Source organism: Trichophyton verrucosum (assembly GCF_000151505.1).
Source record: "Trichophyton verrucosum HKI 0517 chromosome Unknown contig00036_1.f1.exp, whole genome shotgun sequence".
In the NCBI taxonomy this organism is placed as follows: Eukaryota; Fungi; Ascomycota; class Eurotiomycetes; order Onygenales; family Arthrodermataceae; genus Trichophyton; species Trichophyton verrucosum.
In genome coordinates, this window is record NW_003315613.1 from 12,992 (window position 1) to 27,816 (window position 14,825).

The 14,825-nt window shown below is 49.8% G+C and overlaps 4 protein-coding genes across 4 annotated transcripts; 1 reads left to right on the top strand and 3 right to left on the bottom strand.

Annotated features, from left to right (window-relative positions):
• Positions 1 to 1,609: 1,609 nt before the first annotated feature.
• On the top strand, positions 1,610 to 3,698 carry TRV_00483 (SH3 domain protein; the record flags this gene model as incomplete). The annotated part of the gene is made up of 2 exons (XM_003025298.1): positions 1,610 to 3,082; positions 3,141 to 3,698. The coding sequence occupies 2 exons, from the start codon at positions 1,610 to 1,612 to the stop codon at positions 3,696 to 3,698; spliced, it is 2,031 nt and encodes a 676-aa protein (XP_003025344.1).
• Positions 3,699 to 4,539: 841 nt separating this feature from the next.
• TRV_00484 (uncharacterized protein) lies at positions 4,540 to 6,878 on the bottom strand (the record flags this gene model as incomplete). Its single annotated transcript, XM_003025299.1, has 2 exons — positions 4,540 to 6,015; positions 6,075 to 6,878. 2 exons carry the CDS (start codon positions 6,876 to 6,878, stop codon positions 4,540 to 4,542), a joined length of 2,280 nt encoding a protein of 759 aa, XP_003025345.1.
• A 713-nt stretch (positions 6,879 to 7,591) lies between these two features.
• TRV_00485 (uncharacterized protein) lies at positions 7,592 to 12,379 on the bottom strand (the record flags this gene model as incomplete). The annotated part of the gene is made up of 8 exons (XM_003025300.1): positions 7,592 to 7,990; positions 8,174 to 8,424; positions 8,484 to 8,730; positions 8,788 to 9,219; positions 9,291 to 11,603; positions 11,664 to 11,849; positions 11,959 to 12,011; positions 12,112 to 12,379. 8 exons carry the CDS (start codon positions 12,377 to 12,379, stop codon positions 7,592 to 7,594), a joined length of 4,149 nt encoding a protein of 1,382 aa, XP_003025346.1.
• Positions 12,380 to 12,547: 168 nt separating this feature from the next.
• TRV_00486 (uncharacterized protein) lies at positions 12,548 to 13,992 on the bottom strand (the record flags this gene model as incomplete). The annotated part of the gene is made up of 2 exons (XM_003025301.1): positions 12,548 to 13,573; positions 13,633 to 13,992. 2 exons carry the CDS (start codon positions 13,990 to 13,992, stop codon positions 12,548 to 12,550), a joined length of 1,386 nt encoding a protein of 461 aa, XP_003025347.1.
• Between the last annotated feature and the right edge of the window lie 833 nt (positions 13,993 to 14,825).

Below are 14,825 nucleotides of genomic sequence, written 5' to 3' on the forward strand. Positions count from 1 at the left end.
TACCAAATGGATATCAGTTAAGGAGAAGGAGTCCATTCACTGCGCCTTGGGGTAATTATCTGAGACCGCTAAGTGAGCCTCTGGTTTGGGCGTTTCCTATGATCAAGACTCCTAGGGCCAGTTTTAGGTGTGGGCGCTTAATACTCCGTGCATACCACCGAGATGTGCCGAGTAGTGAGAAGCTCCAGGTAAGAAACCGACTTATGCAGGAACAGACTACGAAGTACAGAACATTTACTCCGTTCTTTGGCATAGAAAAGTGAATAGTGATAATAATTCAAACCGGTGGTAGGAGCTCCTTTTGGTTTGATTGAAACCAGCAGATTGCTATGGGAACATCTGAGCGGCCCTGGCTGGTCGAGGAAGAGAAAAAGGACCCAACAGCAGCTGACACAAATTTCGACCAATAGCCGGGCAGTACCGGTTCCCCTTTTCTTTTGTCTGGGAGGATGTTGGACTCTGGTTCCAATCTTGACAGACTCGTATTGATCGACATGGCGACAAAACACGGCAGACAAGGAATGGGAAGAACCGGCGCCAGAATGTTTCCCCATCGACATGGAGAAGAATTGTTGCCTGGATGGAAGATGGTTACTACTTGCTCGATACGGAGGAGAGGTCTGGTTATCTCGGACGACCGATCGATCATCGGCGTGTGTCTCGCAGGATGGCGGCCATGCTGTTTGTTCCGTCAGCCGTGTGGATGATTCCTCCTTGACTATCAGGGAAAGGCGTCAGGTACGAGCAGCCTCATCCTCGTTCCCGCTAACAGTTCCCACCAACAGAAGTCTGGGTTCCGGCCAGGGGAAAGTGCGAGCCCCTGGCGACCTCGTACCGATGTTTAATTAAAAGCAACTAACTTTAATACGGCCAACCGAGGAACCTGGCTGGAGACGATGTGGACAGGCGACGGGCTACCAGATGTCGACAGTTCTTCTCCGTACCAGCGACGTTGGAATGCGTGGTGTCTGAGATCATGGTCATCATTCGATTGGGAATCTTCGATCTCAAAGGTGTGTGTGCCTGACTTGCGCGATTAGTGTGAGCGGCGACCGTGGAGATATCACTTGCATCGCATGGGGAGCGCCATGGATATTCGCCCGGCTCGGCTTCAGCTGGTTCGACTAAACAGCCACTAATTTCTTAGTGTCCCAAAAATACACTTCGGGGGGGCTTTGCTGCCCGGGCATGAAAGTCTCCTCCTCCCCCAGGCTCTTAGCGACCGCTTCCTCGCTCTTTTCAATCTTTTAACTACTGACATTCACGAATCGACGCTGCCTCGCTCCTTTCTTGTCGACAGTCGACGTTCTCTCTTTGTTTGCTGTCCCCAAGTCATTCTTTTGTTCATTCACTCTTTCCAAAGAGCACTCCGCTGAAGGAGGGCTCTGTCCAGTCGCTCCCTCAGGTCGCAAACTCAAGCGCCTTTCACAGTAATTAATACCATCGCTGATTCCAAGACAGAGACAGATGGCTCTGTGATATCTACAGACGAGCGGTCTAAGATTTCACTGATAATCCATATATCGTGCGTTTGAAATTACTCCCGGTTGCTACATCCTGTCTCTGAGCGGTACGGCGATATTGTACCGCGGCGTCTATCTATATCATCATGGCGCGACACGGCCACCGTCATCGGGCTCGAAAACACCCTTCAATCGATGATATTATCGACAACATCGACGATATCTTCAAGGACAATGACAGGAAGTCGGGCTCCACCATCACATCTGTCATCTATGTAACTGCGAAACCGACGTTCTCTGGACCTATTGGCGGATATTCGACTGCAACGGAGGACCGTCCAAAGATCACACCGTTTCCCCCGTTGGAGACTCCCACGCGGTCAACGAGGAGACCCAGACCAACGGAGACCAGTGATGAAGAGGAGACAGAGACACCAACACCGGAACCGACTCCGGAGCCGACAACACAACGGACACCAACTACCACCCGTCGGCCACCCTCGTCGTCTTCGTCTTCCTCCTCGCAATCATCGTCCCATTCAACTCCTGCACCAACGACAAGTAGTGATCGGGACTTCACTACCTCTACGTTGGCCCCAACACGGACGATTGCAACCAACTCCAATGATGCAGCCATGGAGACAACCTCGGGCTCTAGCTCGGCTACTGCTGTCCCAAGTGCCGGAGGAATGAGCCCGGGTGCGAAAGCTGGTCTTGCAATTGGTCTCATTGCCCTTGCTGCTATTATTGGCGGTGCTATATTCTTCTTCCTTCGTAAGAGGAAAAGAGAACAGGAGGAGTTACAGGAGATTGACAACGAGAAATCGTTCAGCAATGCGGCCGCAAGTTTCCCACCACCTCCTACTTCTAGACCAACTACGTCCACTACTTCTCCCGTTGCACCAAAGCTCAACATTCGACCTGTGACTCAGTTCTCTCCAGACTTTGCAAGCCCACTCCCCGGGGCAGCCAAGGCTCCAGGCATGCTCAACGTCTCTGGTTCCTTGCCTACTCCCCCAGCATCTGCCGGTGGCTCGCGCAGCTTGATGGACGGCCCTGGGCCATCTGCACCAGTCAAGTCACATACTGCCACAAATTCTGATCCATTCAATGACCCGGTCAACCCCTTCGACAATCCAAGCTCGGCTCCTTCGTCGCCTCCAAACCGGACGCTTCCAGAAGCCCTCCAGGTCCGTACGCCGAGCGTTGGTTCAGATGTCGGCCGCCCCGTATCTCCTGTATCCGAAGGCACTGTCAACACTGGTGTTGTTGCATCTGCTAGCGCATTGGCCGCTGTCACTACTAGCGCTGCCGCTGTTGCTTCTGTTGCGTCCAGTGAGGATGCCCGTAAAGATCAGCCGCCGCCGCAGCAGCAGCAGCAGCAGCAGCCCGCTCCTCCACAAATCTCGGCTGCCACTCCCGCGCCTTCAAGTCCTGCCATGAGCACGGCCTCTGTCGTTAATGTGGCCCCAGCACCCGCTGGAGCGCCTGCTGGTCCACCCCCTGGACCAAACAATGTCTACCGCGTTCAACTTGATTTCAACCCTTCTATGGATGATGAATTACCCCTTCGGGCAGGCCAACTTGTCCGCATGCTCCATGAATATGATGACGGCTGGGTACGTAGCCCAATCCTGTCAACACATACCGCTGCTCACATACTAACGTGGTTTTTAGGCTCTCTGTGTCCGCCTTGACCAACCTCAACAGGGCGTTGCACCCCGAACATGTCTTTCTTCCCGCCCTGTTCGTCCTCGCCCACGTGGACCACCTCAAGGCCCTGGTCAACGCACTCCCGTCCCAGGGGCCATGCCTCCGGCAGGCGGTCTCAACTCCCCTGGGCCAAACCCCAATAGCCCGCGCTTTAACCCCCCTGTGAACAGTCGGCCAGCTTCACCCAATGCAGGATATCGACCCTATCCTCCACCTCAAAACAAGTTTAACGAGATCCCTCGTTCATTATCCCCAGGCCCAGGTGCTGGTAGCCCACGAATTCCACAGCCACGATCGATGAGCCCAGGACCGTATGGACCAGGTGGGATGGAAAAGCCCGTTATGCCTGCGGCCCAAAGACCAAGGAGCAACAGTGCCAGTGATGCTGTCACCCCTTCAACTCCTGCACCAGCTCCGGTAGCAATTTCGGAGGAGCCTGCAGTGAAGCCAGAGCCAACCCGCAGTCCTCCACCAGCACTAGGGCCTGCAAACCGTAAACCTGTTCCAGGCCAGGGGAATTAGTCTTTTGGAAACAAAGTCTGGCTCCCATATACCCTCCCTCAATTCCTTTTACCTTTTGCCTTATGGTTTGAATGCTTCTAATGTCTAGTTTTTCTTTCTATTCTTCGAGTTAACGGATGCACATGAGATGAGCTCCTACATACCTATTTAGTTATACCTATATGGGCAGTAGCCATGATCATGCATGCACACGTGCTCTCATTGGCGATGCGATGGCGGTGATATCCCGATATGTTCTATACTTTTGCTTTCTTTGCTTCCCTTTTTGCCTTTCAAAACTCCGTGAAGATGCCCGCTTCGGCGGTATCAAGCCAAGTTTAACGGTGTTGTATTCACACATCTTATGTTTCTTATTCCCTTTGTGGCTTTTGGTTCCACCCCAAGTGTGTATATATTTCCTTGCTCGTTTCCCATATGCCCGGTTGCCTAGTTAACATTCTTGTTTAAATACGTCATGCCTGTCAAGACGTACTATGTTATATAAAGTTCTTGAGTAGCAGTTACGAATATAAATCGGGGCCAATCGTTTAGAAAAAGATGATAATTGTTTCACAGAGTTGTAGATATATATTCAACGCACATATTAAATGTATAAACCCCGAAAGACAGCAGAACCACCGGACACATTTGTATTTCCTAACATTTGACAATGGACTACCTATCTATATGTACCTGTGCTTTCGAGCTATTCTTACAACAGACATAATTTCATAAAATGATAGACAGGCCGAGCTTCCCAAGACAGACCTATAAATAGCATGACAAATAACCGGGTATATAGTATACTTCAAATCACGTACGGCGGACTATTTATGCCACGACCATGAACGAACTCTAAAGTTTAGAGGTGCGGAACCTTTGCGCTCGCTAGTATCAGGTTCAGGATGCTGACGATACCTTCACCAAGAATAAGACCCGATGCTAGAATAACTATCGTTGATGAAGTTGAATCTTCATCGTTATCCAGCGGCTTGGACGCCTCCTGTTCTTCACCACCTGGTGAACTGGCGCTTTGTGCTTTGGATAGAGCAAGGCGATCTCGTATAACTTTGGAACGATATTGCCAAATAAGAGCAATTATACCTCCGATTGCCCTGGCTAAGGTGAACGAAGGAACATTGTACATCCCAACGGCAACGGCAATGCCACCGGGCACCCAAGCACGCCAAGGGGCAAATACCGGTCCTTTACTACCGGCGGGGCCGGAGACTGTTCCGACGATTCTCAGGATGGTGGTAATAGTGAATATTACGCAGGCAATACCAGCAGCTGGCCATGCCATTTCTGGGAGACCTTGGCCGGTCACAAGTCGTGCAGTAAATATCCAGACATATCCAGTCGGGACCTCGAACATAGGCCCGGGAACTGGATAGACGTTGACGTAGAGCTTATACACGCCAACTGAGATGATAGCACCAACGACACTCCCAATGGCCTGGCCATAGAACTGTGCCTTGGGGCTAGCACCGAGGAGATGGCCTGTCTTCAGATCTTGCATCATGTCGCCTGCCTGCAAAGCTCCAGACTCAGACACGGCACCCGCAAGGAGATTAGCAACGATTGCACTGCGACGTGTATGGTGGCTTGCGGGAGTGGCTGCAGCAAAAATAAGCTGAGTGAGTTTGCTGATGCCAGATACAGGGTTGAGGTCAGTTTCTCCCAAGGCGCGGACGCCCATTATGGAGAGAAGAAGAGCGAGGAGTGTGGCCGCAATTGAAAGGAAAGGAGAGATTATGTCACCAAACGCTATGCGCATGCATACGACGTTTAGAATTAGCGCAAGGGGAAGCAGTATCGCGACTGTACGGTTAGATATAAGCTCGGATGGGGGAGCGTCATAGTCTTCCCCTTTTAGGTCACGGCCTTCCCGCGCATGTATGGCGGTGTAGCCATGGCTGGACGAAGTGCTTCCGCTAAACAGACCTGTCCAGAACCGTTTTCGTCTGACCTCATACTGAAGACGCACGACAAATCCAGGGCCTTGATTGACGAGTGGTCGGATTGCCAACCAGGCCAAATTGATGATTGAATCAGCAAGCATGATTGCCAGGGAGACCCAAACTATCCAACCCTTGCTTCCGGTCTCCCAGTTATTTACCGGGCCTGGTGCCCAGCCATTATGCTTTGCTAGAGGGGAGAGTATAGCCCATCCGATTACGGCACCGAGCAGCATATGAAGAGACGTGGAAGGTCCCATAATGATGCCCTGCCCGATGTACGCAGGCGATGGATTCAAGGTCCATAGCCATTGATTTGCCAGGGGAAGTCCGAATACCGGCAGATTACGAAGCACCGGCGCAAAGTACGACAGAAGGGTCTAAGACCGAAACTTGGTCAGTAACATGAAGACAATGATAGGTGCTAGAAAGAACTTACATAGATGGCAGATACGCCGAATGCAAGAAGCAGCATTCTAATTTTAGCCTTCCATTCATGTTTTCTTCTTCTGTCTGCTTCAAGGTGCTCCAGGGTGACACTTGCAATGTCGTTGGATGTCAATAGCCGCTCAGTCTCTGCAGGACTGCCAGCGGAATGGTTCAGCCTCCCTGTAGTACCTTTGCCCTTATCAACCGGCTTGGTTGCGCCATGTAGCACATTTATCATCAGAGCCGTTGCCGTACCACTGGGGAACTTGAGCTTTTCCCGGACTATAACCTCCTTTCTTAGAGGCACAGCGAAGATAACGCCAAACAGACAAACGCCCAAGCTCCAGACAATCAGCTTCCAAGATGCCAGCTTCAAGGGCCCGCCTTCGCCGTCACCGCCATCACTCCCGTCCATAGGGCCGTCAGGTCCTGGCCGGAGCAGATACTCCAGGGCCGGGATGACACCCACGAAGCCGCATCCCAGGGGCATCGTCCCTACGGCGCCGGCCACCGTCTGTATCAGAACATTCTCGACTGGCGTAAACGGGAACGAAAGATGGCGGGAGAGGGACCTGAAGACGGCAAACCCGATCAGGGATGAGGGCATCGTCATGACACTGATCCATCCTGTCTGCAGCCCAAAGTAGATGTTTGAGAAGGTTATCAGCGCCCCGATGGCGAGACCAACGAACAACGACCGCGGCGTGAAGCTCTGCGCATACGTCGTGGGCGGGACATCGTCTTCTTCGACTTGTGTTTCCAGTGTTTCCAGTGTATCCTCGCCCCCGCGAGTGCTGCTGCCACCGGCCTCCATGGTTCTGGGCCTCTCGTTCAGCCGGATAGGGGCCGCAGAGCCGGGAGGACCTCGAGCAGCGTAGTGTGGGAGAACAACGGTCTTTATCGAGACCGTACAGTGTGAGGCGGTAGGAAAGGAGACTCGAGGGATGCCATTCTACATCCTGCTCGTATATAGATATATATATATATAGCGAGTGAGTCAGGCTGCTTTCCCTCGGGTGAGAGGATGGCTTTTCCTCTCGCCGTCGTCGATCCCAAAAGGCACAAGAAGACCCAAAAATGAAGCCATCGCAGGCTGACTAATTAGCTAATCCCGATGCTTTGCCGGCGCCTTTTTGACGTAATATTGAGAAGCGCAGACATTCCGGACGGACTCCCTGCCAATAAGAGAGGATGATAAGGTGCTTGTCATGCATGGAAGATGTGCATTAATAATTATAACATGAGCCTTTTGGGTTGACATCCGACTAGTGATAAAGAGAGGAGAGGTTAACTGCAGCGAATGCTTGTCGGGATATCAAGAAGGATCAAATAGTTGGTTACGCATGTTGTACATTGCCGATTGATAACTAGATCATAAATAACAACACCCTCCCCTCCCAAAAAAAAAAGCAGAAATAACACACGATACTCCACGCCGAAAAGATGAGATATACCCATATGCATCCAAAAAGAAATATATCAGTGATCAATTACGGTAATACAAGAGAAAGGATGGGAGAAGAGTGGCTAGAAACCAAAGGAATCAAGCAAAGAACTTGACTCCGGCTCTTGGAATTGGGTGGGATTTTTGGCCTGCTGAGAGCCATCCTTGTTAGCTTCGGGTTTTCTGGCGTCGTCTTTCTTGTCATGAGTGATATGCATATCGGCAACGACGAGGCTCCCTCTTCGCTTGAGAATCTTTCGTGGATCTCGTGAATCTTCCATGAAGCTGATCGAGAGTCTGTCAGAGACAGTATCCGTAGGATGAGATGGAGTGAGGAACTCCCACTCTCGTACCAGGTTGAGAGCAAGGAGGTCACAGCCCATGCGGTCATATAGCCGTGCATTGCGCAGAACAAACTCCCATTCCTCCCGAGCGCCAATCCTGGATGCACCCTTTAAAGTTTGAAGGGTCTTGTCACGCAACTGTTGATACAAAACGACTAATGCCGGGTCATTAGACAAGTACGATTTCGCTTGTAAAGCCACTTGGCCTGGGCTCGCTGGTGAGCCAGGAGTGGGCGGAAGTAGACCTTCTATCGGTGTCTATGCAGGTGGATATGTTAGTATAGACAGAGCAAGGGGAAGTGAAATGCGAAAAAGACTTACGACTAAAGCTCGAACGGCCATATCACGCCTGTTAAGCATCCAAAAAGCCCAAGTTGCCATCCATCGGTTGCCCTCCGTGGCAGCCGTAATGAGTACCCGCTCTTCCAAGAATTCTTTCAAAACCGGACCATCATCACCTTCATAAGCACGAGCAATTGTGATTGCAAGTTGTATGTCTCTAAGCTGATTGATGCAGACGTTTACTGCATCACGCAGATGGTCTGCAAGCAAAAAGAAGGCAGCAGCGTACTCTAGTTATATATATTAGCATTTCCCCGTTCCGTTTTAAGGGGCAAAGGCTAAGTCTTACCAAATCTTCTCTTTCCGAGTAACGCAAAAGCATTCTTCAATGCAGCGGTCTGCCAACGTTCTTCTTGAAAATTATTTGACAAAAATCGGTGCGTGTTTGGCTGTTCCCTGTGCCAGGTTGCCATTCTCCAAAGGCCTTGCAACACTTTCTTTTTCTTTAGGGCGAGATAGAAAATGCTGCAATCGATAGGGTTCTTGTCCTCAGACTTGGTATATTCATTTCGAGCGATAACTTCTAGAAGAGAACGCTGATTATACAATTAGTAAATGATAACCCATGATATGAGAGGACAGAGATATCATACCAGAGCGTTTATGTCAGTAATCCACATGAAAATTCCACTTTCTCTAGCATTCTCCCAAAGCATCTTGCCATGGAACTGTCTCCCAACGAGATCGGTAAGAATTTCATGGCTATCACTGTGAAATGCCCAGACGATCTCTCGCCAAGGGACCATATACTCTTCAAGGAAACCTTGACTCTTCCTGAGCATATATTGTCGGAAGAAGAGTATATATCTCGCAGCATTCACGTCCATTGAACGTCGATGTTTCTCTACTGTAGCAACGCATTCAACGATATCAACGAGACGGAACTGTTCTTTAGACGATAATTGTGGAAGGGTTATCTTCTTCAGGTATTCATTGAGTGACGTAGCAATATTCTCATCAAGAACACGAGGTTCATGATCCAGGGTAAAATTTGCATAGGCAGAATTCATCTCCTTATACGTTATCTGTTGTATATGCTTTGTCGAAAACGTTAGTTTCATTAGAATGTAAACTTTTACGAGGAAATCCCACTTACAGAGACCTCATTATATATATCTTCCAGCGGAATCTCTAGAAAACCATCGACTTCGTCACCATCGGTAACGAACTTCAATTTCCTATGCAGTTTTGTCAATATCAAGTGAACCAGGCTTATTTTGCCGCTCAAGATGCATTGGGCTAGAAACTGCGGATGGAAAACTGGAAGAGGGCCATTTAGCCTGCTAACAGCATCGAATAGGTCGAAATGAGTATCATCATGGTAAGGTAGACGCAAGTTGGTAACCCATCTGTTGCTTGCTTCGATGTATTTATCATACACGAAGAGTTGGTTACCGGCACCAACAACCAGGTTTCCATTACCGAGCCAACACGAATCTCCGATAGGGTGCGGTGTGTGACGGCCGATCTTAATCTCCCGGATCTGTGCCCACGAAGGACCAGCATCAAGGTAATCGTATCTTAATTGTGAGAGCAGGATGACTTTGTGTGGAAAACCGACAGCCAAAATTGACTGGATGTCAGGGGTTGAAGTCCAGTCCAAATCCTGGATGATATCATGTTCTTCAAAGCTTTCCTCCAGCTCCAATTGAGCACTGTTTGTGTCCCATATAGTTAAACGTGTTCGATTTTGGTCTACAAGCGCAGCCTTTCGGACTGAGCCAGCGCTCGCCAGGGAAGGATTTGGAATTCCCGTCTCAACAGTGGCAGTCAGTAGCCAATCAACCCTGCCCTTTGATTTATCGACTTTAGCAGTCCATGTTTTGATGGTCCCATTATGAGAGTAAGACAGAGCGATATCAGTGGCAAACAAATCCAAAGAATGAGATGCCTGGAGTTTCGATCCAGCTGGATCAACGGGGAGAATGTAAGCAACTTCCTCATCCGACCCGAGACTGAACGTCGAGAACTCTCGCAAAATGGGGGTATCATGCTTTGTTGACTGCCCTCGAGGTGTATTGCCACTAGGAAGGGTGACTTCCCAGGCTACGCCTGTCATATCAGCCCCTATTGCGGCAATGTAGGAAGTACAAGATTCAGATGTTGGTATAAGCAAAACACATAGAGGTTTACTGCTGAGGTGCAAATCACTTTTCGCAATCATCTGAGCTTCGAATGAGCGAATATCCCACATGGATATCCCGTTATGGTGGAGATTGACCAGGAAATTTCCATCTTCCAACAAACAGGTTCGATGAATATGCATATCACAGTTGAGAGCACTTTGTTGGACCAATACGGAGCCAGTGCTTGTATTTGACCTTTGACGCCATATCACGGCATTATTGTCATTTGTTCGGGAGCTTAGAACCTTCCCACTAGGCGTGCGGACTATCTTTTTCACTGATTCCGTATGTCCAGACCAGGTGGCCTGAGACACTAACCGGCGTTTTCGAGGTGTAGGGTCGAATAGAATATCGACCCGTGAGTCAAACCACTCAATCCGTCCATCGTAGTAATGGGTAAGGACGGTAAAGGATGCATCAGAAACACCTCCAGCAAAAGAATAGAATTGGGCGTAGTTGCCTGTCTGATGGTTACCTAGAGCAGTAGAAAGATCCAATCCTTCAATGTGAGCTATGTTGAAGATATTAGCTTCAGCATGTGCTTTACAGCCAGCATTCTCTAGTCCCCATACACACATATGGCCGTTCTTGTCAAGAATGACACAAACCTCCGGACTCTTGGTGGCAGCCTCGATAAGGTGGTCGAGAGCAAATTTGTCCTTTTCTGTTGCAGGCCCGAGCTGCACTGCACGTTCAGTGGCAAGGGAGAAATCACGACTATCAACAATGAATTCATATCTATTGCTGGCATTGGGTGATTTAAGGGGGTATCGCGGCTGAATTGAAGCTTCCATATCAATCACATTCCAAAGTTGAAGTGCCTGTAAGGCATGACGATCCATTGGTGCCCATATTCGTATCTTGTTGTCGGAGCATATCGTGTAAAGGACATTGTCTATTGTCTGCTCGACATGATGCGGTCGGCGCCAATGTATTCCCGTCACAGTACTTGGATGCCGTAGGTACGTCACGTCGAACCGAGCTTCGTCAGCGCCGAAGGAAAGTCGCCTCCATACCTTTACAAACCGGTCGTAGTCCCCAGTGGAAGCAATAAGCCCTGCATCGTATGAGAACTGCGCAATCTTGGCCCGGTTTGCCAGTTTGTTTGTCCATATAGCATGTGGAGCGTCGTCGTCAATGTGCCAAAGAACAAGGCTCTTGCTGCCTGCTAGGAGCTCACCGGAACCGCCCCATGACAGCGTTCTGACCTCTCCATCTCCGTCATTGTCATCCTCATCACTAGAATCGGCATCTTCGCGCTGAAATGTGTGATGTAGCTTCCACTATAGCGCCATTAACAGGTGTTAATTCACTGTAGCAAAGAGGCTAGGCTGCTATCGTACCTCGACGTTATTGCGGATTTTTGACGGGTTGTACACAAGTATTGTCCGTCCACCGCATACAGCAATCCTCCCAGAAGCTCCATCTATATTAACAGCGGAAAGCCATTCAACGTCATCGAGGTAGATAGTTTGTAGCACTTTCTGCGGTCCTCCAAGTATGATAACTGCATTGCCCGATATATACGCCTAGCGACAAGGTGACAAAAGGTCAGCCTGACCAGTCCGCTCCAAGCTCCCGCAGACACCGGATAGAAGAAGTATTTCGGATTATTTCCAGGGACGTTGTATCACTTACAATGACGCGGATGCCCTCCCACAGAGCTGTGCTGACAGCTTGTAGCTTCGGCGCTGGTCGGCCTGGGAGTACGGTGCGCATCGCAAAGTCGTCGGGGAAGCACGCCTAGCCCGAGGCCGTGCTATACCATTGCAGTTAATGACAGGATCCCACAGTTGCACATGAAGAGGGAGGATGTTTGGATGAAGCCTTCGGGTGCAGTCACAGCGTGGCCATCTGGCGTTGTTTGCTCGTCGTCTGTCGTATAAGGAGGTGTGGTGTTGTTGGCTTTGGTGAAACTATGACGTGAACTTGCGCGTGATGGGCCTTTTGCCTCAAATTTGAGGGTCACGCCAATCAAACCAGCCAAGTTGATATCCACGACGGAGGAAGAAGAAGTGAGCTGTTCCATGCCAGTTGATGCTGATCTCTGCTCTACCATGTAGAGGGGCTACCTCTTGTTACGACTTTGACGGAGATCTCAGATACCTTTTAACTTTTTGATCGTTATTCAATAGTTATGGATCAATACTATTACTACATTACATGACCCCCAGAGGTCCAAATACCCATGCACAGAGTACTATTGTTGATTGCCGAATACCCTTGCTCAGCCGGCCTGATACAAAGCTGGACCAGCAACGATATGTGGGTTAATCATCGACAGGTTGAACGATGTATATGGCGTGTCTGAGTCCGTGACCGCGATGAACATTGTCCCGTTGATTGCTGGATCACCCTGGAAGGTCTCCATATTCGGCTGCACAGTAGTGCCTGAGCTGTTCCCTTGCATTCTCAAGGTAGAGTACGTGACGTTGAGCTGAGAGACCCAGACGACAAATTTGGGAGCTTTGGCTTGAGAGGAGGTGATATAGCTGTTATTTGGACCGACAGCCTTTCCGGGACTGTCCCAGGAGAGATTGACGACTCGACCGGGATAGGAGAGAGGGTTTGTACGGTTCTGGGTTATTGCTGGGGCACAATCGGCAGACGAATCTGTTGCGTTGAGACAGGCCTGAGAGGAGGTGAGATTTGAGCTACGCAACGTGTTCATACCAGGACCCAACGTCTCATTCGTTCCCGCTGAGCCGTTGATGCGTGCTGGGTTAGGTTGGTTGATTATGCGCAGAGCCGGGAAGTTTTGCCAGGCAAGTCTGGTCTGGTCCGGCGGGCACGAGCTAATATAAGGGGCGAGTAAGGTCCAAGCCCATGACTGCGGGATACCAACCTCAAACCAGACGGGCATAGGGAACATGCCGTTGAACTGACGGAATATCATCTGCTGCCTGGCCTCGGTGGTGATGGACTGGAGGAGAAGCGTGGCTGCTTCTCCTGAGTTGAGATGGCCTAGGAATCCATACACGCCCGATTCACCAAACCGAGTGAGCTTCTGGCAAAAATCCACAAATTCACGGACATTGGTGAAGGGGTAGTTGTATGAGCACTGCATTGGAGCTTCAGCGCCTAAAATATTGCTGAGCATGGTTGCATGGCCTATCTCCTGCTCGGCCATGAACTCGATCAGATACCTGTCCTCTGAGGTGAGGCCGGCGGCAGTAAATTCCTGCTCTGAGAAGTTTCGAAGGCCGTACCGGAAGAGATCCAGTTCGATCCATTCCTGATACAATGCCAGAGCCTAGGTCATTGTTAGCAATGGCAGCCAATGTACCATTGGAAGCTCATGCAGTTACATACCAGTGATTCATAGTCGAAATCACTCTTCACATTATACACTGGTTGGGTCCCGTTTGTCCCTCGGCCTCCGGCCGGGACGTACGGAGCAGGCTGGGGATCGTGAAGCTCTCCATCACTTGGGTACGTGGTAGCTGTTGCCGCAGGAGGCCCCGCAGGTATCTCCGTGCCCAAGACGGTATTCGTCAAGGCTCCCGAGGTCATTGGCGTGCCGCTGTATGGGCCATGGCTGGCCAAAGACTGGTGGCTTCGTGTCGGAGGTGCGGCAGTTGTCGTAGGTGAGCTACTCTGAGCAGCTGCATGGAGAATGCAGCCGTTTGCCAGCCATATCAAAACGTTGGTGAAGTCAATGGATGGTCTCATTTTCCCCTATTGGCTCTTGTTGCTTTTTAGACAATTGGATATATATTAAATACAACCGCTCTACAATGAAAAATTAAACTGCCCGGTTTCTTGCTCGAGTTGACTACGAATAATTATTCTACCCTTTCCAGCCCTTTTATTGTGGGAGAAATAGAACTCGCAAACTGTAATGTGTTGATAATGCACTGTTTGAACCAGATGGAAGCTTTAGTTGCGTCATCACGATGCTCACAACCAATGCGTTGCCGGCCCGGCCGAAGAATGGAAGCTTTTAGTCATATCCTTTTTTTTCTTCTGAAAGGTATTGTGTGACAGAATGAAGAGAAAGTAGCTGGTATTGTCTTCCGAATTGAGTTTTTTTGCGCCGCGACAACGCATTGTAGAGAGGAGGTTTGATTGTCTCGCTAATATCGAAATCCAGGTAACAGATCTAGCAGGAAAGATAAGAGGGAGAAAATAATATCAATCACAAGAGGCTTCAGATGTCGTTCTGCGACTGGACCCAGGTTAGCCGGGTCAAAAAAAGGTCTTAAGAAGTGTCCTTCAAGGTACGTGGTAATTTGCTGTTCGTTTGGTTGGTCTAGCAGGTCGACTGGTAAGAGGCAAACATTGGCTTTTTGCCGTCTGTCTTCTTCTTCACGCCTCTCCCATATTCATTCTAGCCGCTTCTTCCACCTTCCATGGGGCATCGGGACCCTACTGTCCTCCTCGTAGGGCCAAAACCAGATGTAGCGTTGCTCCTCCCTCAAGGTTATACTCCGATGCAGCCTTATCATCGGCCCTATTGGTCAAACAGTTAGCACAACGTGAAGTTCAAAGCGCTACCGGGTATA